Here is a 22126-nt window from a genome sequence, read left to right on the forward strand (position 1 = left end):
CGTCATCTGTGGGCTGTGCTAGCCACCTGGCTGCCAGGTACTTCCCTTCTTTTCCACAGGGCAGGGGAGCGCCCGGAGCTCTGTCGTGTGTCCCTTCCTGAGTTTCAGCAGTTCCTCCTCGAGTACCAGGGGGTATGGTTGGTCAGACAGGGCCATGGTACCTGGATAAGGGGGGCTGGGCTCATCACTGACAGCCTTTCACGTACCCCTCCCCAACCCATCCCCACCAGGAGCTGTGGGCTGTTGATCGGCTTCAGGTGCAGGAGTTCATGCTCAGCTTCCTTCGAGATCCTTTACGAGAAATTGAAGAGCCTTACTTCTTCCTGGACGAGGTGAACCCTACTTTCACCTTTCCCTCAGAGTAGGGGTGCACTCACCAGAACCCCACCTGGGTCTCAGGAGCCAGATTCTCCTTAGGGCTTCCACCTTGTTCCTCCCTACTGTCCACTTTGCCCACCATGATAGACACTGATGAGCATCATCTCCTTCCCACCGTGGCCCATGCCAGTGGGCTGGTAAGGGGCTTGTTCACTCTGTCTTTCCTTTCTTTCCTCTTCCTGGACAGTTTGTCACCTTCTTGTTCTCCAAAGAGAACAGCGTGTGGAATTCACAGCTGGATGCAGTGTGCCCGGACACCATGAACAACCCTCTGTCCCACTACTGGATCTCCTCCTCCCACAACACGTGAGTGGCTCACTCGGCCTCACCCGGCCCACCCCTGGGAAGGAGGCACTCACCCAACCACCCTTACCTCTCCTTCCCTGTCCAGGTACCTGACTGGGGACCAGTTCTCCAGCGAGTCCTCTCTGGAAGCCTATGCTCGCTGCCTGCGGATGGGCTGTCGCTGCATTGAGTGTGCGTGGTGGCCGGGGCTGGGGGAGTAGGTAGGTTAGGAGGCCTGCCCTCTTGACTGTGGTCATGTTCCTCCCCAGTGGACTGCTGGGATGGCCCAGATGGGATGCCAGTCATTTACCATGGGCACACCCTTACCACCAAGATCAAGTTCTCAGATGTTCTACATACCATCAAGGAGCATGCCTTCGTGGCTTCAGAGTGAGTTGAGGGGAGGGGCAGGGGGCAGTTTGGCTCCAGCTCTCTCCTGGGAGAGAGGGCCCCCCTAATGCCCTGTCCCCACTCCCCTTTTTATCTTTGTCCTTCTTGGCCTCCCTTCCTTTCTTCTGCTTTCTGGAGCCCTTCTTTCTAAGCCCCACCCTGTTTCCTACATCCTCAGCCTGCCCCCTTTATGGGTTCTTCTCTAGTCTGTGGAGCAAACTGAAGTCCTACCCTCCTCAGAAAATACTTCCATCCAGCGGCCAGGGCCAGCATCCTCTCTGGGCAGCTTCCCTAGAGACAGGGCCTCCAGGATCTTGATTCCTAACACCTTTCCTGAGGGGCCATTTGGACTGAGCATTGACCCCTTGAAATTGTAAGGTGTTTGTCATTGCACTGGTCCACTGCCCTGCAGGTATCCGGTCATCCTGTCCATCGAGGACCACTGCAGCATCGCCCAGCAGAGAAACATGGCGCAGTACTTCAAGAAGGTGCTTGGGGACACACTCCTCACCAAGCCTGTGGACATCGCCGCTGACGGGCTCCCCTCACCCAACCAGCTCAAGAGGAAGATCCTCATCAAGGTAACAGTGGGAGGCCCAGCACTTGCCAGCACCTCGCCCAGGCCATGGCTCTAACTGGCAGGCTCAGCCTTGGTGAGGAGGTGGGGAGACTCTGGGACTGGGCTGGCACTGTCATGTCCTGGCCTGCCCCCATAGCACAAGAAGCTGGCAGAGGGCAGTGCCTACGAAGAGGTGCCTACGTCAGTGATGTACTCCGAGAACGATATCAGCAACTCCATCAAGAATGGCATCCTCTACCTGGAGGACCCGGTGAACCATGTGAGGGCCAGGCCTGGCTGAGGCTGGAGGGGCATGGTGGGAGGAGGCCTCCATTCACGGGCCCCACTTCGGTCTCTCCCAGGAGTGGTACCCCCACTACTTCGTTCTGACCAGCAGCAAGATCTACTACTCTGAGGAGACCAGCAGTGACCAGGGCAATGAGGATGAGGAGGAACCCAAGGAGGTGAGGGGCCAGCCCAGGGCTGGGGGTTGGGCTGGGGTCAGAGTCACTGAGTGTCTTTGCTGTTGCCCTCCCCTCACAGGCCAGTGGCAGCACAGAGCTGCACTCCAGTGAGAAGTGGTTCCACGGGAAGCTTGGAGCAGGACGGGATGGACGGCACATTGCCGAGCGCCTGCTCACCGAGTATTGCATTGAGACCGGGGCCCCTGATGGCTCCTTCCTCGTGCGGGAGAGCGAGACCTTCGTGGGCGACTATACCCTCTCTTTCTGGTAACCCACTTACCACAGTCTGTAGTTGGTTCCTGTTGCAGGCTTTCACATGGAACGTGATCTACTAACATGCATGCACACGCACATACAGTTTTCTGGGTGATCTGAAGCCCTCCCGCAGGGCTGCCTGGCACCCAAGCCCCTTGGGCATCTCCCTGGGGCTGGAGCGCCATGTTCCAGGCCAAGCCTGCTTCTCACTGCCTCCCACTGCCTCCCCATCTTCCCACAGGAGGAACGGGAAAGTCCAGCACTGTCGGATCCATTCCCGGCAGGATGCTGGGGCCCCCAAGTTCTTCTTGACAGACAACCTGGTCTTTGATTCGCTCTATGACCTCATCACGCACTACCAGCAAGTGCCCCTGCGCTGCAACGAATTTGAGATGCGCCTTTCAGAGCCGGTCCCACAGACCAATGCCCACGAGAGCAAAGAGTGAGGGAGGGGCTGGGGGCTGGGTGGGGACCTGAGCAGTGATGGCCAGGGCTTGACTCGGGCCTGTCCTCAGGTGGTACCACGCCAGCCTGACCAGAGCTCAGGCCGAGCACATGCTGATGCGTGTTCCCCGGGATGGGGCCTTCCTGGTGAGGAAACGGAATGAGCCCAACTCCTATGCCATCTCTTTCCGGTGAGGGGTGTGGCCTTGGGGTGCTCTGGGTGGTGCGGGGCTACGCCTTGGTCTGGGATGCCCTGACCCTGTGTGACTGTTCTGTTAAGGGCCGAGGGCAAGATCAAACATTGCCGCGTCCAGCAGGAGGGCCAGACTGTGATGCTGGGCAACTCTGAGTTTGACAGCCTCGTGGACCTCATCAGCTACTATGAGAAGCACCCGCTATACCGCAAAATGAAGCTGCGCTATCCCATCAATGAGGAAGCGCTGGAGAAGATAGGCACAGCTGTGAGAGCCCAGTGGTTGAGGGGGCATGGCAGGCAGTGCAGCCCTGGGCTAGTTGCTGGGGGTAGTCATGGGACAGTCTGGCTGTGTGGGACACAGAAGCCAGGGAGTTGGAGGAGCTCCAGGGTAGGTCACTCTGCTGGGCTGGGGGCCATGGTGTAGGTGCCAGGACAGTGTCCTGGAGGGAATGTCATCTAAGAGGACATGTCTCTAAGAATGGGTATGCATTAGGTGAAGAGATTAGAGGTGGGCATCTAAGCCCCCGCAAGCTGGGTGTGTGGTAAGGAAGTCCTGGAGCTCACACAGGGAACGGTAGTCCCAAGGCCAGAGGCTTACCCAGCTGGGTGTAAACTTGACTGTCACTAGCGCAGGGGAGAGCTGGCTACAAGAAGTGTGGCTGTAGAGGGGAGAGGCACCGGGTTAAGACAAGTGAGATGGAAGGCTGCACAGATGATCTTGGGGGCGGGGAGGGCTCAGGGCTGGAACCAAAGGACAGAAGGAAGGCATCTAGGAGGGGAGGTCCACTTGAGACTTGCCATTGGCAGGCATGGGTGTCCAGGGATAGAACTACACATACTGGGGCCCGGCTGGTGGATTGGTGTGTGGGACCGGGGTGCACAGGGAGGAGTAGATGAGCCACTGAGCTAGAACATTGAGTGCGGGGCCCCTGCAAGACTCCACTGCAAACAGCTCAGCAGCAGTTTGGGCCTTCAGGAACAGAGAGGTTTCAGAATCACAAGGTGGGTTTCAAGGGTAAGAACGTGGAGGGGGAGAGGGCCAGGCAGGCCGTGCCCACTGAGGTCCGAGATGCTGGTGGACCTGGCCTAGTGAGGCGGGACACATGGTGACTGTTATGCTGATTGAAGGGGCACAGGCAAGGCGGCAGCCATTGTCCTCTTTGGGTGTGAACATCTCACATTTGGTCTTGTTTCTAGGAGCCTGACTATGGAGCCCTGTATGAGGGACGCAACCCTGGCTTCTATGTGGAGGCAAATCCTATGCCGACTTTTAAGGTACAGCCTCAGGCCTTTGGACCCAGGAATGCTTAGGGCTTGCATTTCTCTGCTCAGGGGCCCATCTGTGGTCGTTGTGGAGAAGTGGTGCTTGTGGTTTTCCGAGGCCTGAGAGGTTGTGAGAGATGTGGTTTCTGTACGACCACAGCTCTCCTGGGGCCGACCCCCTCCCTGAACTTGTCCCTGGGGGGTCCGCAGTGACCCTTCCAGGTTGTTCCCCAGGGTAACTCCCGCTTCCTCCATGGGTGGCAACAGGGCAGCAGGGCAGGGGCAGGCCACACTGGCCAGAAAACTTTGTTCTTTGCTTCTCAGTCCCTCACCTCCTGAAGGTCTGCCAGAGACCTTTTTGCTTTTTTCTCTAAGGGGTAAAGAAGCTGTGCCCTATTCCTCATTCCCTTCCCTCAGTGGCCAGGGAACCTGGGAAAAAGGTTATTTTCTCCCACATTCCAGATGAGGAATGATAGTGTCCCATCCATGCCTATAGGCTTTCAGGTCCCAGGAGAGGCGCTAAGGGTACCTGCAGCCCTGACTCCTGGGGGCAGATTCAAAGTTCTCCCCAGGGCCCAGGCTGGGGGGCTTGCAGGGTTTCGTCTGGACCCCATGGAGTCTCTGTGATAGAAGCCCTGGGCCTGTCCTCAGTCACATCTGACCTGGAGCCACCTGTAGGGCCATTATTAAGGATCATAGCAAGGTGGGCCGCCCCAGGTCAGGAGAGTGGCAAGGAGGGACCGCCTGCCCTGACCAATGCTTCCCTCCCCTGCAGTGTGCCGTCAAAGCCCTCTTTGACTACAAGGCTCAGAGGGATGACGAGCTGACATTCACGAAGAGCGCCATCATCCAGAATGTGGAGAAGCAAGAAGGTGGCTGGTAAGCCGGGTCCTTGGAGCCAGGGCCTGCGGTGCGTGGGGGGCAGGCTCTGTGCACCTCTGCCACCGTATGGTTGTAGTCCACCCTGCATGTGCGTCAGCACTGCTGGCTGCAGCCTGGTGTAGGTGTGGGGCCTTGACGATGGGTTTCCCACCCCTTGGGAATCTGGATGGCTACTGGGGTCAGCACCATATGGCTTCCACAGGTGGCGGGGGGACTACGGGGGGAAAAAGCAGCTCTGGTTCCCGTCAAACTACGTAGAAGAGATGGTCAGCCCTGCAGCCCTGGAGCCTGAGAGGGAGGTGAGAACAGAGCCATGTTGCTGGAACAGGGTCCCCGTCCCCAGACTCTTCTCGTGCACAGTCCAGTCACACCCCGCTATGGGGTCCGTGCGTTCATGTCGTCGTGTGTCCGCTTGTAAGACGTGTGTGTTGCCTGCACATAGCCCTCCCTCACACGCACATACACAGCAGACATGCTGATGGCCCCATGGACTTTGTTCTCCACAGCACTTGGATGAGAACAGCCCCCTGGGGGATTTGCTCCGTGGGGTCTTGGATGTGCCAGCCTGTCAGATTGGTGAGCCCCCATCTGATTTTCCAGCCCACTGTTCCTCATGGTCAGGCTCTCCTTGGTGGCTCTCTAGGTGTTCTGAGGGAAGAAGCCAATGCCTGCCCATCACAGAGGCTGCTCTCGCAGTCTGGATTCCCTGTGCCTGGATTCCCACTTGACTCCCTAGACTCCTCTCTTCACCTCTGGCTTTGAGCCCTACACACTCACCCTGTGCTGGGCACTGTGGGGGTAATGCAGAGGGCTAGCTAACCTCTGCAGTCTTCAGAGCTGGGGTCACAGGGTGTGCTGGGCATGGAGATGGGGTGGGGCAGGGCACGTGACCCAGGCAAGACAGCCCTGGCCCGCCTTTTCTGGCAGCGACTTCTCTTTGAGCTGTGGTGTCCTCAGCTGGAAAATGGGCCTAGCCCAGCAGCCTTGCTTCCCTCAAGATGTGTGGGGAGGAGGATGGGTGGTGAGGGGACTCTGAGCCAGCACCTGGGCTGTGGTGTGGGGGACACAGAAACACCTTCCCAGCTCTCTTCTCTCGCTCTCCCAGCTATCCGTCCTGAGGGCAAGAACAACCGGCTCTTCGTCTTCTCCATCAGCATGGCTTCAGTGGCACACTGGTCCTTGGATGTCGCTGCTGATTCACAGGAAGAGCTGCAGGACTGGGTGAAGAAGATCCGAGAAGTGGCCCAGACGGCAGACGCCAGGGTGAGAGGCGTCTGTGGGGGCGCAGGGGCGCATGCTGGCAGCATGTGAGCCTGTTGGGGGCGAGGCCTGCGGCACCAGGCCCACCTCTAGGCTGGGATCCGCAGAAAACACACATTGCCAGTCCTGTGGCTCCTTCAGGGCTGGGTTTGAGATAGCCATAGGACACCCCTGTGGGTCTAACACGCACCAGGATAAACGCAGGGCCAGAGAAGTCCTGGGCTGGAGGCAGGAACCAGGTACCTGGAGGCTCAGGAGGGATGAGTGGTATGGAGTGGGAAGAGGGCTTTAATGTTGAGGTGTGGATAGCAGGAGGAGGAGCCGGGAAGGTGGGCCAGAGAAGCTAGAAGTGGCTGAGGGGGTGGATGGGGTCAGATGTGTCGAGGGGCAGTGGAGGTACTGACAGGCACAGTAAGAACATGAAAGTGCCCGTTGGTTTTGGCAGCAGTTAAGAGTCCTGGTGCCACTACCAGGAACCATGGCTGCGGGTGTCGGGGAGTGTAGAATGGCACGGACAGTGCGCCTCCTCCAGGGCCAGCTGGGAGGAGGGTGGAGGGAGGACTCTTCCACTGAACCTGGGGAATGGAGAGAGGAAAGCACTCTAAGAGGTGAGGGAATTCTATGTGATGGCCGTTTCCTCTGGCTGTTGGTGGGGGTAGAGGGCTACAGGTCTGTGGCTCTTCTGGAGAACAGGCACCCAGGAGCCATACAAAATGGAAGGTGCTGAGGATTATACTGGCAGACCTGCTGGTTAGGAGATGGACTCTGGGGACTGGGCTGAAAGAGGAGGGAGTAAGAGTGTGGGTGTAGGAGACCCTGATGGAAGAGAGATGGCCTCTGGGGGCATGAGGACAGGATGGGGCGAGCTTGTGAGTGGCTGTGGTGGATAGGTGGCTGCACTGGGGTTGGGGGAGGGGAGGTGGTAAGGTTCTTAGGCCTGGGAGGTGGGCGGAGCACACCAAAGACTGAGCCAGAGGCCTGCGTCCCCACCAAGGTCACAAGAGGGAGGCTGGACACCCAGTGATCACAAAGCATCACTGGAGAGCGTAGCCAAGCCCAGGGCCCTGAGCTGTGGCTAAGGCATGGGTGGTGGTGAGGATCCCACCCTCTGAGAGTCTTAGAGGCAAGTGTGGCCTTCAGGGCAAGGAAGAGGAAGGATGATTCTGGGGTGGGACTTGAGGACAGAGGCCAGTGGGGTCTGGGAGATGTAGGGGACAGGGAAGGGCCTGGAGAGCACCTGCAGTGTGGGTGGGGCTCCAGCCTGGGGCTACAGGCTCTGTGTGTGTCACCAGCTCACGGAGGGGAAGATGATGGAGCGCAGGAAGAAGATCGCCCTGGAGCTCTCCGAGCTGGTTGTCTACTGCAGGCCGGTTCCCTTCGATGAAGACAGTAAGGGCTGAGGCCTCGGCGGGGTGGGTTTGGGTGCCCGCCCCCTGCCTCCTGGCAGGCGGAAGAGAAGCATTTCGTTCCTTATGTTGAGGTTGGGGGAGCTGCCTGGGTGGGTGGGCTCTGTAAGCATTCTCCCTGTTTGGCCCAGAGATTGGCACAGAACGTGCCTGCTACCGGGACATGTCATCCTTTCCGGAAACCAAGGCTGAGAAATATGTGAACAAGGCCAAAGGCAAGAAGTTCCTCCAGTACAACCGGCTGCAGCTCTCACGCATCTACCCCAAGGGCCAGCGGCTAGACTCCTCCAATTATGACCCCCTGCCCATGTGGATCTGTGGCAGTCAGCTCGTAGCCCTCAACTTCCAGACCCCAGGTGAGGAACTGCCCACTGGGGCAGGGAGGGGCTCCGCTGGACTGTGGGGCTGGAGTCCACTGTAACCCGGTTCTTCCAGACAAGCCCATGCAGATGAACCAGGCCCTCTTCATGGCCGGCGGCCACTGCGGCTACGTGCTGCAGCCGAGCACCATGCGGGACGAGGCCTTTGATCCCTTTGACAAGAGCAGCCTCCGAGGCCTGGAACCATATGCCATCTGCATTGAGGTGGGTGGTGCTCACTGAGCTGTGGGCTTCAGGGTGGGTTGGGGTTGCTCTGCTGGGGCTCGTTTCCTGAGTCAAGGATGGGGTGTCAGTGTGACTGGGGAGTGGGCAGTGGACTGTTTTCTGAGCTCAAGGAAGGAGTGACCATCCTCTGAGGCAGAAAGACAGGTGCCAGCCTCCTCCGTGGGGCTAGGCCCAGAGTGGCAAAGGCCCAAGGCAGGTGGGCCAAATGTGGCCAGTTCTTAGCACTAAAGAGTCAGGCTGTCCAGTGAGGCCAAGCTACGGGTAGCCACTGCCTGGCTGAACAGGAAGCTAATGCTAGCGGTCAGCCACCCACTGGGGCTAGTGAGGACTGGGCTTGAGTGACAATGACGCCTGCCCCCAGTTCTGTTTTAGAACAGTCCCTGAGCACCAGCCGGGCAGCCTGTGCTGTGGACTTCAGGGTCTGGGGGCTGAGCAATCTGGAAGGAGGGCTGAGGATAGCACAGGGTGAGCATGTGCTCCTTCCCTGAGAAGACATTTCTGTTTTCTTTCCCTGTGGGGACATCGTTTAAAAGATGTCCATGTTAAAACAGACATGGATTTAATGAGGTAGGTTTCCAAGGCCACTGCTCTCAGTGAGCCACGTATTAGGCCGCCTCTGTGGGGCCCAGCAGAGGGCGCACTGCCTCCACTGCATGGTGAGGACCCGGAGGGAGCGGGAAGGGGAGTCCCGGGCCCATCTTGGCCTGCCTTCCAGGTGCTGGGGGCTCGGCACCTGCCAAAGAATGGCCGAGGCATCGTGTGTCCTTTCGTGGAGATTGAAGTGGCCGGAGCAGAGTACGACAGCATCAAGCAGAAGACAGAGTTCGTGGGTAGGTCTGCCTTCCCCACTCACCCCACCCTGAAGGCCCCTCCACGCCAGCGAGCCTGTCCTCTCATGGCGGTGGCCTGAGGCCTTTTACCCTGACTTTCACAGTGGACAATGGACTGAACCCTGTGTGGCCTGCTAAGCCCTTCCACTTCCAGATCAGTAACCCAGAATTCGCCTTTTTGCGCTTTGTGGTGTATGAGGAAGACATGTTTAGTGACCAGAACTTCCTGGCTCAGGCTACATTCCCGGTGAAAGGCCTGAAGACAGGTGAGGCCTTTCCTAGGGACAGGGCCTGGGCTCTAGCCCGGGGGCCAGGGCAGGTGGGGGGCTCCCCCTGCCCAGCTGCCTCCTGGGCTGAGGGCCAGGCTTTCCTCCTTCCAGGATACAGAGCTGTGCCTTTGAAGAACAACTACAGTGAGGACCTAGAGCTGGCCTCCCTGCTCGTCAAGATCGACGTGTTCCCTGCCAAGGTAAGGGTGGTGTGGGTGGCGGGGAGCCTCTCCAGGCCCCAGGAGGTGCTGACCCCTCGTGCACTGCTGTTGTTGAAGCAGGAGAATGGGGACCTCAGTCCCTTCGGGATGTCTCTTCGGGAGCGAGGCTCTGATGCCTCAGGCCAGCTGTTCCATGGCCGGGCCCGTGAAGGTTCCTTTGAGGCCCGCTACCAGCAGCCATTTGAGGACTTTCGTATCTCCCAGGAGCACCTGGCAGACCATTTTGACAGTCGGGAACGGAGGTGAGGGGATAGAGGATGGGGGGCATACTGGAGTGATGGGAAGGAGCGCCTGCTGCCCCTTCTGGGTCCTTCTCTTGCTTCTGTGTAGAAGTTACCCTTGTCTGGCTTTGGGCTGTCCCACTGGACTGGAGGCTCCACTGCCGATGAGGACACTCCCTCCTTCTGTCCAGGGCCCCACGGAGGACACGGGTCAACGGAGACAACCGCCTCTAGTTGTGCGCCAGCCTCGTTGAGAGCAGCAGGTGCCGCGTGCCTCCTGGAGTGCCGTGAGCTGGGTTCTTGGGAAGTGGCCTGTCGTGGCAGCCTTCCTGGCCCTGAGGCCTGGAACCTGGATTCCAGCAGTGACTGCTAGACAAAGCCAAGCCATGAATGAGATATATTACTGTTTGGGGCCTCCCTGCCGCAGCTCTGGGTGAAGGCAAAAACTGTACTGTGTCTCAAATTAATTAAGCACACATATCTGGTCCTGACTTCTGGAGATGGAGCCTTCCATCATGGGGCCGGGACCATGGCTGCAGCCCCTTGAAGAGAGAGGCTGCCTCAGCCCGCAGCTCGGGAGGCTCTGAGGAATGGCTGACCTTTCTAAGAGAGGAGCCGCAGCCGCCTCACTGGGCCAGGGAAACAAACCCAAGTTTACATTGTCCTGTAGCTTTAAATCTCCAGCTGGGCAGGGGTGGGGGCACATACCCCCCCCCCCCCGCAGTTTGGCCCCCGAGCTGGGGCAGAGGAGCACAGGATCTGCCTACAGAGGGGCCCCGCCTGCTCGAGGAAGACGACACAGCACAAGGGCGCGCTGCCCGTGGCCGGGGACTGCCCAGCCTGCAAGATACAGGGGATCATGTTAGAAATAGCAGCAGTGGGCAGCCCAGGCTGCCACTCGGGCCACTGGGTGAGGGGCCTGAGGAGCCGAGCCCCAGGGAGCTGCCTGGAGGAGGGACAGCAGCACCTCAGGACCATGGGAGGAGGAGGAGCAGGACCTAGACACCCCGTACTGCCATGGGCTATACCACCTGCCTGCTGCCCGAAGCCAGGGGCTGGCCCCAAGGTTGATGCTCTGGGTGCGAACCTGGAGTCCAGAACTGCTCACCAGGATGCCAGAGTTTGGGGATGTGCTGGCCCAGCTGCACGGCAAGTCCTGCCACACAGCAAGGGAGCCACCCGAAGGCAGAAGGTCTAAGAGCGCCATCGACAGCCTGGAGGCCTTTGTCGGAGACCGTGCCGGTGGGGCCAGGATGGCTGGGATGGAGCAGGTCACGGGCCACAGCAGGGATGTTCCCCAGTGCATTCAGGAAGCCCCTGCACACACAGACATGCCTCCTTCCAGGCGCCCTCCAGCAGGCCGGCTGGGGACCCCCACCCCCGCCCCCCGTCCCAGTTCAGACTGAAGACCACTCTCCCTATTGCAGCAGAAGACCTGGGATCGAAGTCTGCAGACAGCACTGCAGGAGGATGCGGAGATGATCCTGAGTGTTCGTTAAACCAGTCGAAAGTCCTGTTACTGGGCATCTGTGATGTTGGAGATGGAATTTTAAAGGTTATTTTTTGCACACCCCATTTCTCACTATCTTCATTATTTCATGTAGGTGTATGATTTTCTAGGTCTTCCACTTCTAACCGGAAAGCTGCTTGGTTGGGGTGGGGAGCAAAAATGAATGAACTTGTCTGTGCACTGTGGCAGAACTGTTATTTTTATGGATTTTACAGCTCAACTAACAGTGTTACTTTTCAAGATTTATATATTTATATACTCTTAAGAAAAACCACTGAGCCGTTAAAGCCTTGTTATTATTCGATCCTAATAGTGATTCCGTTTTCTATAGCTTACTTTTAGGGTAGAAGGTAAATTATTTAACGTTCTATTAAACTTTCCATATCATGGATTGTAAACCGAAGGAAATTATACAATTTCTGAGAAAATGTATTGGTTTATTTAAACCTAATTCCAAGGTTGTCTTTGCAATTATGACCTCCCAGTCTTGTCCATAGCAAACACATCTCTATATGGTTGCCAGTGTTTGGTTTATAATTTAAATATTAACAAAAATCTTAAACTTTATGGGAAAAGCTTTACTTCTGAAAAGGACTTTAAATGATGGCAGTACTATTTTCCTTCTCAGTAGTATCATACGTAACTAAGTTACTTCCTCCTGCTCTTCACCGTGGGAGGGAAGTCTTGAGGCAGAGCCCAGGGGAGGGGAGGGCGGGAGAGGGGGAGGCTATGACCTGTCCTGTGGACACACCTGTCCTGTGCTGTGGGGCCACTGGGACTGCGGACGGTAAGGCTGTCAGGGATGGGGTAGGGGCAGGAAGAGAAGAAAGAGTAAAGCCTATTCTGACAGGTGGTTTTCTGTATGCTTTCCCTTAGGAATGAAAGATGGTTAAGGAATTGCCTGCTTTGTGGGGAGGTGTGGGGACAGCTGCTGTGCAGCCAGCCGCTTCTGTCTAGCTGGGGGAAGGTGTGGGAAGGCAGCCCCACTGGAGGACAGGGGGGGGCCAGGCCCATGGGCACAATGGTGTCCCACAGCACGGCCAGTGCTCGGCCATTCATGCCAGCTTCTTAGGGTCTGACTGCCAAATAAGCCAGCCCCCCATCCCTTTGGGTGCCCTCATGGCGGGGAGGGCGGCTTGGGAGAGCAGGTTGTCTGGAGACTTGGTAACTCTGGACAAGTTGCCAGGTGGTTATTCTGCAGAGCAGGCAGGTTGGGAGGTTTTTGGCAACCTCCAGGTCAAGCAGATCCTCCCCTCTGGGCTCTGAGGTGCAGTGAGGCCACACTCTGCTCTGACTCTGACTCCTCTGCAGAGGGCCTGTGGGGGTAGAGTGTAGCCACTGGCCTCCCTGCGTGCAAGCCCGAGTTTCTGTGGCCTGTCAGTTCTGGAGGTGAACAGGAAGCAACCAGAGAGTCCCTTCCCAGTTCCATAGTCGCCTCTCCTTCCAAAAAAACCTACAGCTTCCAGAAGTAGGTTGAAAATCCTCAAGAGCTTGCAACCAAATCTCTGTGCCCAGACCTGATTGAAAAGGCCCTGCCCTTACCGTCCCCTGGCTCTGTGCTGGCGTGGATCAGAAATGCGCGCACACAGCTGCCCGCCTGATGGGTGGGTGGGGCAGGCAGAAGAAGCCAGCCCGGGGAGCCTGAAAAGATTGGTCACTGAAAAGATGCAGACACATGTAATCAGTTGGTTCTTAAAATAGTAATTACTACACCCCTGGTGTGATAATGCATATACCAAACGAAGCATGGAGAGACCAAGATTTTTTAAGTCCAGTCCAATGGTGATTAGGAGTTCTAGGTTCCAATCATCCCTTTCTTGTTTGACAAGTCAGACCACAAAGACCTAACACTTCCCAGGTTACAGATACAGACCGTAGGCCCCTCTGAGCACCCCCACCCCGGAGAACTGGATCAGTTGGGAGCATTTCTGCTCCTTCACTGCGCTGGCTTGCCAGCATCAGAGCGCCTACTGCTAAGGCTCTTGCTGGCCCCTTGGCTTTCTTCCTTGAGCTCCTCTGACCTACTCAGAAGGATGGTCCTTTTCCCACAGACAAGGTGGGTGGGGGTAGTTAACCTGGACTTCCCCGGACCAAGTTTTCTCACTCCAGATTCTTGTGGCCAGGGGAGCGCTTTTCTGTGAAGGAAGCGGTTCTGTGCCAGCCCTTTAGTTAGGGGCCGCCTGTCATCACAGGACGTGCTTGGCTTACTGGTGTTGGTCATTTTTATTTTAATCAGGACATATGTTCACTTACTGAACAGGTGTCTTTCTGGAGTATGACATTGGGAGGAAAGCTCTTGCTGCCCCTGTGGTGGCTTCAGACCTGAAGCATGCCTGTCTCCTGCCGGCCCCCCCCCCCCCTGCCCCCAGCTCCCCTGGGACACTGCCTTTGCCTTTCTTCGATGCCAGTGCCCTGATCCTTCCTCCTAGCGGCAAACATGACAACCCCCAGTTATGCAGATATACTGATCACATTCACCCCGCATCCTCCAGCCAGCCCTGACCTCATCGATTGCCGCGTGAGGCCCCACAAGTAGGTGGGGAGGCAGTTTGAGGTGGCACTGCCTCCCACCCACTGGGTCAGGCATCACCTGGGAAGCTCCTGAAAAACACCAGTACCCAGAGCCCTGCAGGTATTTTTCAAAAGCTGCTCAGATGAACCGAATGAGACCCCGGTTTGGGCAGAGTCCCCTGTTGTCTCCAATAGGAACTACCCCCGGCTGGCTGGCAGACCGGGGACAAGCAGGCTGCGTTCCAAGGGGCAGGCCTGGACTCCTCATCCAGTGGACACGTGCACACAGCACTACCTGCAAGATCGGGCTTTCTAGAGCTTCTGCAAAGAGCAGGCAGGCCAAGAACACCTCTCAAAAGGCTGCCCTGTAATGAGCAGGCAGGAGTGGTTTCGGACCCCAGGTGAGGACAGTGCCATTAACAAGGATCTGTAGCCCTGAGCAGAGAACACAAGGCCCCCCTCCTGACCACATCCTGAACAACACCTGAAGGCTGGGGCTGGTTGGGAACTCTGCCGTCGTTTGATTTGAGCCCCTATCCTCCCACCATGGCTGTTCTTTGGAAGGGAGAGACCACTACAAACAGCGGCAGCCTATCCCACCAAATTAGAACAAAGTAAGGTCCTGCCTTCCCTCAAGGGGTCCAGCCCTGCGTCAGGCTGCCACCCCTCACTGGGGCCTCTATAGTCCCCCCTCCTCGGGGGACTATCCCTGGAGACTATCCTATCCCTGGGGTCCCCTATCCCTGGGGACTTGGGATCAGGGGTCAGGCAGGGCTTGTTTCCTGCCTGTGGGCCATGCAGCAGCCCCACAGAAGCTCCCGGCAACACCCCGTGGGCTTCTGCTGCCAACTCTCCACCGGTGTGGCCTGGAAGCCACTGCCTGAGTCTGCACCCACCCTGGGGGCCCGGCTGATTGGCTTCAGGGTCCCGCACCAGGTGGGGCTAGCTCCCAAGCACTTGCCTTACATTTGACACAAAGCTGCTTTCCCAAGGCCTAAGCCGGCCTCCAGGAGGGCCCAGTCAGGGACAGGCCCTGGGGTCCACCAGGGGCAAGAGCCGCTGGCCTACCCTGGTATGTCTCTGCCCCGGCGGACCACCCCAAGGCCCTCGACCACCCCAAGGTTCAGGTGCTCTGAATCTTAGAAATGGGGCTTTTAGCATTCCTCCAAGGCCCCTCCTGAGCACACAGGGCTCTTCTCCGGGGAAAAGACAGGAAAGAAGGACTTGCCAGCGTCCTTTCACCAGACGCCTGACGACTGCCTGACTCCTCTGCCTTTGTCTAGGTAGCGTAATTTCTTAGAACGTCACAGTTCAGCACGTGGAAGCCAGTGCCACGGACACAGCAGTGTGGGAGGCGGTGAGTGCAGCTTTCCTGAAATGGGCTGAGTTTAAGGTCGGGCTTGCCCACTGAATAAATCAGATGTCAGGTGTTTTTAGTTTCTCAGGCTCCCCCACAAAAGAAACTCGGCAGATGTGAAACGTGAAATTTAGGTTTTTATTTAGGAACAATCAAAAGATTTGAAGTACCATTTCGGCCCATACCAAATTGTATAAGCAGTTTGGCTCTGCTCCCTCATCCAAATCCACAGATACAAAATCTAGGAAATGTGCAATTTGCATCTTAGAAATAGCAGCATCCCCACAGGGGACCTCATGAGGCCTGGAGACGCAGCCCGGAGAGGGCAGCCCACTGCTCCGCCTCAGCACAGCCGCGGTCCAAAGGCAAGTTACATCATTCTAAAAGAGACACGTCCCCCCACCCCCCACCCCGGGGGTAAAAATCTCCCACGCCACCCAGGCTGGACCCCGAGTATGCCCCTCAGTTTGGTCTCACACCTGGCGGCCGGGACCGGGGGCTTCTTGGATAGTTCGGTCAAGTTCCCATTTGCCTCTGGACAAGCAGGGCCAGTGGCCTCTTCCTTAGCACCATGATGATCACGTCTTTGTGCCACCTCTGGGAGACAGGAGGCGCACCAAGGCAAACCACTCACAGCCCTTGCCAGCCCTCCTGTGGCATCGAAGACCAGAAGGTGCGGGGGGCGGGGTAGAACCAGGAGTCGGGGCCACCGGGAAGGACCCCGCAGCCGGGGAAGCCTCCCCAACTTCGCCAGGACTGCTCAGTAAACTTTCAGTGAGCAACAGCCGGCAGGGGGGAGAGGACGCTTGGCGTGTTTCCTCTGTAGTAACTACCCTGGCCCAGTCGGGGTCCCCCCAACACAGCTGAACGACGAGGCTGCCCAGAGGCACCACAGGAACCCCCATACACGGGGGGCGGGGCGGCACCCCTTCTCACTGGTCACACAGAGTGCCCGCTGACCATGCAGGGTCCTGCTGAAGGCAGCCGGGCTCCCCCTCCAGCCAGCTCCAGGCATCCTGGCGCTCCCGCCCCACCAGCATTTCAAGCAAACTGCCAGGAGACTGCTGGACGGGCAGGGACCAGGGATGGGTGACAACCTCTCTCTTTAAAGGCAAATCACAGACCAGCCACCCAGGGGGCAGAGTCTCACCCTCCGCCAGCGCATTTCCTCTGGGGTTTGGGCCTGGGGAGAGACCCTGCGTGTGCAGCTTTCTCCATTCAGACTCTGAACAGCCTCTACCCTGGACAATCCACCTTCGGCTCCAGCCGAACACCTCAAACCCTTCTAAGTCACCCACTTGTCTTGGAGAGGAAGGGCAGGCCTAGAGCATCAGCCAAGAAAAGCCCCTAACGCTTGAGTGCTCGGGTGTATGTGTGAGCACGCGGCAGAGCCGGGCTCCAGGGAAGAGGCACCTACAGCAGGTCAACACTCAGACGCTCGCCACCTGCCCCCGTGGGCAGCAGGAAGACCCCCGGCAGACGAGGCCACCTCGTGCCCCTGGAACAGTCCTGCCAGCTGTGCTCACCCTGCCTCTGGCTCCGAACCGAGCAGCCACCAGGGCCAGGTTGTGGGGGCCGCAGAAGCCTTGGGCCGGTGACAGCCAAGCAGGAGGTTCTTTGTGGATCCTGGCAAGCCTGCAAACCAAAAGATAGGATTTTTAAAAATCAAGGCAGCGGGTGCTTGCTGCTACCCTCGTCCATGTGGTGACCCGGGCCTGCTGGCCCAGGCCAGACGCCGGTTTCCACCCCTGCTCTGGACTCTGGCGGAGAAGGCTTGCTGCCCGCTGGGGCCGGCTGTCAGCTCTCCAGTGTGGGGAAGGACCAGGACCCCGTGCAGAGGAGAGGAGGTTAGCGGCCTGTCTCGACGTACGCTCAGGACTGACGACAGAAAAGCAGGCTCTGGATCGCCCCGAGGGCCAAAATACCCTGACCCCTGACCTCACTCCCGCACACACCTGCTGGGTCAGTTCCAGAAACCCCTTTCCAGGACGACCCTGTGCCAGGAGCACCGCAGACTCGGGCAGAAACAAACGCTAACCGAGGCCTCTCCATTCCGTCTGGAGGTGGAGCGGGACTGGGTAGGCAGCGAGAAGCACCCACAGTCGTCACTTCCGCGGTCACTTGGCCCAAGCACAAACCCCACTTTGACGAGAAGCTGCCTCCAGCCTCCTCAGCCCTGGTGTCGCACAGCTTGGCTGTGACAAATGGCCAGAGAAACATCATGATGGCCTCAGACCACAGTCTGGCTGGGGGAGAGGACGATGAGGGGGCGGCTCGGGCTCCCCACGCCCTGCTTTCTCCAGGGCAGGTGCTCCCCCCAGCCACACCCACTTGGCCCCCAAGGTCTGGGCAGGAAGGCCAGGCGAGCCTGTGCTCCTCAGGAAAGGGCGCAAAGGAAGCAGAGTCAGGAGACGTGGAGACGGAGCTCCAGATGGGAGGGCGCAGAGCCCGGCCGGTTAGCCTCCTGGCCCAGGCAGCTGCTGGCTCTGGCCCGGAACTCAGTCGTGTGGATCCTCGCGCATCTATGGGATCTTTCTTCTCCAGCATTTCTTCTCCTGCACATCGAGGGACTAAAGGAGAATTTAAACTTAATACAAAAGGTGAGCCAAACCAATAACCTGCCCCAGATCAACTCTGAGCAAGGAAAAAAGAGGGGAGATTAGAAAAAGCCCAAATTCCAGGTTTGATTTGGTTTCAGGCTTTCTTCTTGGCCGGTTCTCTGCCCTCACAAAATGCCTGGATCACCTGGGCTGTGACGGTTAAAGTGACAAAGCTGCTCTGAGAAGAGAAGAGGAAGACAGAGGCGACAGGGCCGGAGACCAGGTGGCACAGGCGGGAGCTGCGCGAGGATGTGCAGGGAAAGGCCGGCACCCACCCTCCCTGGAATCAGCCTGGCACAGATGTCCCAGAGCCAGAGGGGAAAGGGAGGTGACACGAGACCTATCACTGGGCCACTGACTGAGGTTGAAGAGCCACATCTCAGCCTGGAAACCATGCGGAGACTTCCTGGTGGGACAGCCTCCCACCGCCAGCTGGGATGCCGCCATCCGTGCACTGGGAGCCCACGAGCTCCGCCAACTCTGCCCGGCTCCCACAGCCGTGCTTCTGGGGAACAGGGAGCAGGGCCTCGGGTCAAGGCGCTTTGGTCCCCCGGGACAGCCGCCAGTCACTTGGCCAAGCCAGGAGCTCCAAGTCACACAGCACTACCAAACCCCAAATGCCAACAGGCCATCCAACCAGGCCCTCTATTTCAGGAACCGGAGGCTCCTGAAAATGAGAACCCTCCTCTCAAATCAAAACCCTCCTTTAATAGTCAAGAATTAAAATAAGTAATCAAAATATGTAAAGTATGTGTATCATAAACCCAGACTTCCTTTATCAGAATGGTGATCGGGTTTCACCTATTACAACAGAATCTACAACCCCATGTAAAAAATATAATAAACCAAACATGTGCCAGACATAGGTGACAAGAAACACTGAAATATTTTACTATCTCTGACGAGTCCACGTGCATACAAAGAGGGGAAAGATGAGTCACCTCATACAACAGCCTTTTCTTCAGGAGAGACTAACCCCACCTCTCAACTCTTCAGCCCACAGACCGCCGTCTGCCCGAGGCGAAATCACAGACACCCTTCGACAGCATGCAAAACCACAGTGATCTGTCCTGCGACAGGACACAGGGCCTGCTGCTGCGGTCCCACACCCCCAAACTCCGGACCTGTGTCGGTCTGTGTACCAGGTTGGCTGTGCTCCCCAAGCACCCAGAGCCCTGGGCACCTGCTCACCCACCCTGCCGGCCCTCTTGCCATCACCTCTGATCGTCTGATTCTTCTGATTCTTGCGAGTATAGGGCTCCAACCCCACCGTCTGCTCTGGTCCAGAGCGCAGGGAGGAGGAAGGACAGTCTTGTCTGCGGGGCTCCTTACCTGGGCAGTCCTGCCATTGTGGGATGGCCCTGGCCACTGGGCAGGGCTAACCTCTGAGGAAAACACGCCCAGGCGGGCAGGCCTGTAGCCTCTCCACCTTCTAAAGCTGGGCTGGTGCCGAAGCCGGGTCGCTACGTCCTGCATGAACTTGTCCACCATGTAATTTAGTTTTTCTTTTGCTGTTTGGGTTGTAAATGATATATAACTTAAATAACCAAGAAAATCCTCTGTAAAGCCCCTTGTGCAGTGCATGCGGGGCTCTGGGAGTGAGGCGGCAGGATGGGGTCTCAGGCACTCAGACGGTTTCTGGCCGGGTGGCCTCAGCTGCTCCCAGGGGACCGGCCTTCCCTCCAACACAGGCTACCTTCCCCAACAGCCACCTCAGATGTGCACTTTATCAGAAAATATCAGATGAGTATCTGTCCTGTATCTATGTGTATATATAAATTAATCTGCACGTACATAAACACTAAAGGAAAAGCTCCAGGTGTCTGTTCTCTGAAGGAAGGCAATCGCCGCTCACCAATTCTGCCGAGACGTCTTTGGGGCTAAAGAGCTTCATGCTCCAATGCAAAGGACACAAACAAGGGGCACAGACTTGCCAAGTGCTCACATGTCACATTTGAAACAACTACGAGGTGGTCCCTACTGGGCCCAGGAGAGCAGAAGACACTTTAGAAGAACGGGGGCTCGAGGGCTTTTGGTTTCCAGCGAAAGCCCTCTCCTGGAAGGCAGAAGGGCCACCTCCATCTTCGCCTTAGAGCCAAGCCAGCAAGATGCGTCCCCTGGTCCAGCTCCAGGGCGGGCAAGGAGGACAGCACCACCCACCATGGGCTGTTGTGCCCAAGCCCCTGCCCTCTCTCGGGGGCCCCTGGTGCCGCCCACCCCGCCCTGGCCGGGAGGAGCAGGCTTACAAGGCCTCGGTGCTTTGGGAGGCAGGTGGTCTCCGGGAGGCGAGCGGAGCTGCGGGGGACATGACTTCTGCTGCCCTGTCTCCACTTGCCGCTGCTCTCAGAGCAGCCAGTTTGGGGGAAATGGGGATTTACCATGTAGTACAGCTTTGTAAGCCAGTTTCCCAGTGTTTCAAAAGCACCTTTTCCTGTGATTTTTCTCAATTAAAAAAAAAATGAATATGAGGATTAGGCTTAAGTAGACGATCTTGTTTCCAAATCTGGGGACATAGTGCAGAACTTAACATCCTCAGCAGGGCCTGTCTAGTGATGTCCAGCACCCAGACAGGCCCTCAGCGGGGGGCCCTGAGTCCTCCGGGTGTGCTGCCAGGAACCCCAACGTGTCGGTCTCCGTATGCAGCACCGCCCCAAGTCCCCAGATCCCAGCAGTGCTCACTCCTACTCCCAGCCGAGTGCGGGTCTTCCTTCCCAGACACAGGCAGCCTTGAAGTGAGTGTGGGTCAAGGGCTCCAAAAAACCACAGCGGCCAGAGCCACGTGCCGGGTCCGCGCACCTCTACTTTCAGCCCTGCCTGTTTCTTTTTCCAATTTTCCTCTCACTCTCAACACATCTAGATTGAAAAAGAAACAACAAGAACATGGGCACATAGGTCAGTACATCAGGTTTAACAACAAATGCTTCTTTAAGTTGATCTGATAACTGAAAAGTTCTGGTCCATGATTCAAACTCCCACAAACAAGAAGAACAGCTGGAACCACGTACGAGGGCGGTGAGCAAAGGCTACCTGGTGAGCAGTGGGTTTTCAGCTCACAGGTGAGGGCGGTGCCCGCTGATCCGCCCACGGGGCAAGGCGAGCAGGTGGCCCGGTGCTGGCCGCCGGGGTGGAGGCCTCTGCAAAGATACTGCCTTCCCTTGACGGGCGCACAGGGGCGCCTGGGGCTTCAGACTGGTGCGCCCTGCCCACTGTGCAGGGGACACGCGGCCCAGGATCTCCAGAGAACAGACACAGGGCGTTTTCAGAGATGATGTAAAAGACAACGTACTGCTTGCTAACCAAAGTTTCTATGTAATGAAAGTGTTTATAATCTGATGTTTTATTAAATGTGTATAGGCGGATTTATATGTTAAAAACTTGATTCCGTGTCTATGAATATGAAATCTGAACTATTTTATCCACTGGAAGGCAAAGGAAAGGCCCTACATCGTGGGAGGAAGAACTGACAAGAACTCTACTCTCCCCGCTGGCTTGCTCGGTGGCGGCAGGCCGGAGGTGGCGGCGCGCTCTGGGCTGGTGACGAGGCCTCCAGAAGCTCTCGTGCATGCCCAGTGATGGGCATGGGGACAGCACGTGGCAGCAGAGAGTCAGGTTGAGCCCTTCCACATGGCAGGCGGCATCCCGGACTGGCCAGTCCTTCAGAGTAATCAGTTCAAATTCAGTCTGTTTCTGAGGAGAAAACACAGGCCTGTCACCTCCACATCAACTGCCACCTGTACAGCCCCTGAGGCAGCATGGTCCTCGCCGCGCTTTGGGGACCTCTCAATGCCGGGAGCAAGGCTCTCCTGCCAGCCACCCCCCAATCCTGCAGCCCGAGGGCTGGTGAAGGAGAGTGTGCAGGGTAAACCTGCTCCCCAGGGACCCACCACCAAACCCCAGGCAGCTGCCACCCGGGACCCCGTCCCCATCTGCCTTTTCCTGCCCTTCCCCGCCAGCTCTCCAGAATCCATGTTCTCACACGACAGCAGCTGGGGCTAGTGTCTGTACCTTCTGCAGATTTCCTCTACCCCTGAGGTCAAAGTCTGCGGGGTTGTTCAGAGGCTCATCGTCTGTGACACTTGTCGACGTGGCCCTTGCTCCGAGGCTGGCCACAGAGAAACGGGGTACAAACAGACAAGCCCTTCCTGAACCCAGGGGTTATCTGCTTCAGACAGAAGAGGATGAGGCCACAGTGCCCCATCTGCTGTCCCGCCGGGGACAGA

General features: G+C 57.5%; 2 protein-coding genes and 1 long non-coding RNA gene across 15 annotated transcripts in view; 2 read left to right on the plus strand and 1 right to left on the minus strand.

The window, feature by feature from the left end:
* Window positions 1-11866, plus strand: part of PLCG1 (phospholipase C gamma 1) — a 36269-nt gene extending 24403 nt beyond the window's left edge. The window contains exons 8-32 of one of the 4 annotated variants that reach the window (XM_072801024.1): window positions 60-132; window positions 231-332; window positions 566-684; window positions 770-855; window positions 933-1053; window positions 1466-1634; window positions 1770-1892; window positions 1975-2076; window positions 2156-2343; window positions 2573-2773; window positions 2847-2966; window positions 3056-3236; window positions 4169-4246; window positions 5010-5113; window positions 5319-5415; window positions 5623-5692; window positions 6222-6379; window positions 7669-7765; window positions 7914-8138; window positions 8218-8366; window positions 9103-9217; window positions 9322-9483; window positions 9598-9686; window positions 9765-9949; window positions 10038-11866. In XM_072801024.1, coding sequence (XP_072657125.1) covers window positions 60-132; window positions 231-332; window positions 566-684; window positions 770-855; window positions 933-1053; window positions 1466-1634; window positions 1770-1892; window positions 1975-2076; window positions 2156-2343; window positions 2573-2773; window positions 2847-2966; window positions 3056-3236; window positions 4169-4246; window positions 5010-5113; window positions 5319-5415; window positions 5623-5692; window positions 6222-6379; window positions 7669-7765; window positions 7914-8138; window positions 8218-8366; window positions 9103-9217; window positions 9322-9483; window positions 9598-9686; window positions 9765-9949; window positions 10038-10182 — 3259 coding nt within the window. In that variant the 3' untranslated portion in view covers window positions 10183-11866. The remainder of the gene's footprint in view (window positions 1-59; window positions 133-230; window positions 333-565; window positions 685-769; window positions 856-932; window positions 1054-1465; window positions 1635-1769; window positions 1893-1974; window positions 2077-2155; window positions 2344-2572; window positions 2774-2846; window positions 2967-3055; window positions 3237-4168; window positions 4247-5009; window positions 5114-5318; window positions 5416-5622; window positions 5693-6221; window positions 6380-7668; window positions 7766-7913; window positions 8139-8217; window positions 8367-9102; window positions 9218-9321; window positions 9484-9597; window positions 9687-9764; window positions 9950-10037) is intronic. The other 3 variants (XM_072801025.1, XM_072801026.1, XM_072801027.1) reach the window with 3 other exon arrangements.
* A 1960-nt stretch (window positions 11867-13826) lies between these two features.
* Window positions 13827-16571, plus strand: LOC140618469 (uncharacterized). Its single transcript, XR_012018602.1, has 2 exons — window positions 13827-14350; window positions 15233-16571. It is a non-coding gene; the product is annotated as an uncharacterized lncRNA (long non-coding RNA).
* The window catches only part of ZHX3 (zinc fingers and homeoboxes 3), a 125248-nt gene continuing 118545 nt past the window's right edge, over window positions 15424-22126 (minus strand). For 8 of the 10 annotated variants that reach the window (XM_072801036.1, XM_072801029.1, XM_072801032.1 and 5 more), the window contains one exon: window positions 15424-21593. In XM_072801036.1, the coding sequence (XP_072657137.1) occupies window positions 21583-21593 (11 nt within the window). In that variant the 3' untranslated portion in view covers window positions 15424-21582. The remainder of the gene's footprint in view (window positions 21594-22126) is intronic. The other 2 variants (XR_012018598.1, XR_012018597.1) reach the window with 2 other exon arrangements.

The sequence above is a fragment of the Canis lupus genome, chromosome 26 (genome assembly GCF_048164855.1).
Source record: "Canis lupus baileyi chromosome 26, mCanLup2.hap1, whole genome shotgun sequence".
Taxonomy (NCBI): Eukaryota; Metazoa; Chordata; class Mammalia; order Carnivora; family Canidae; genus Canis; species Canis lupus.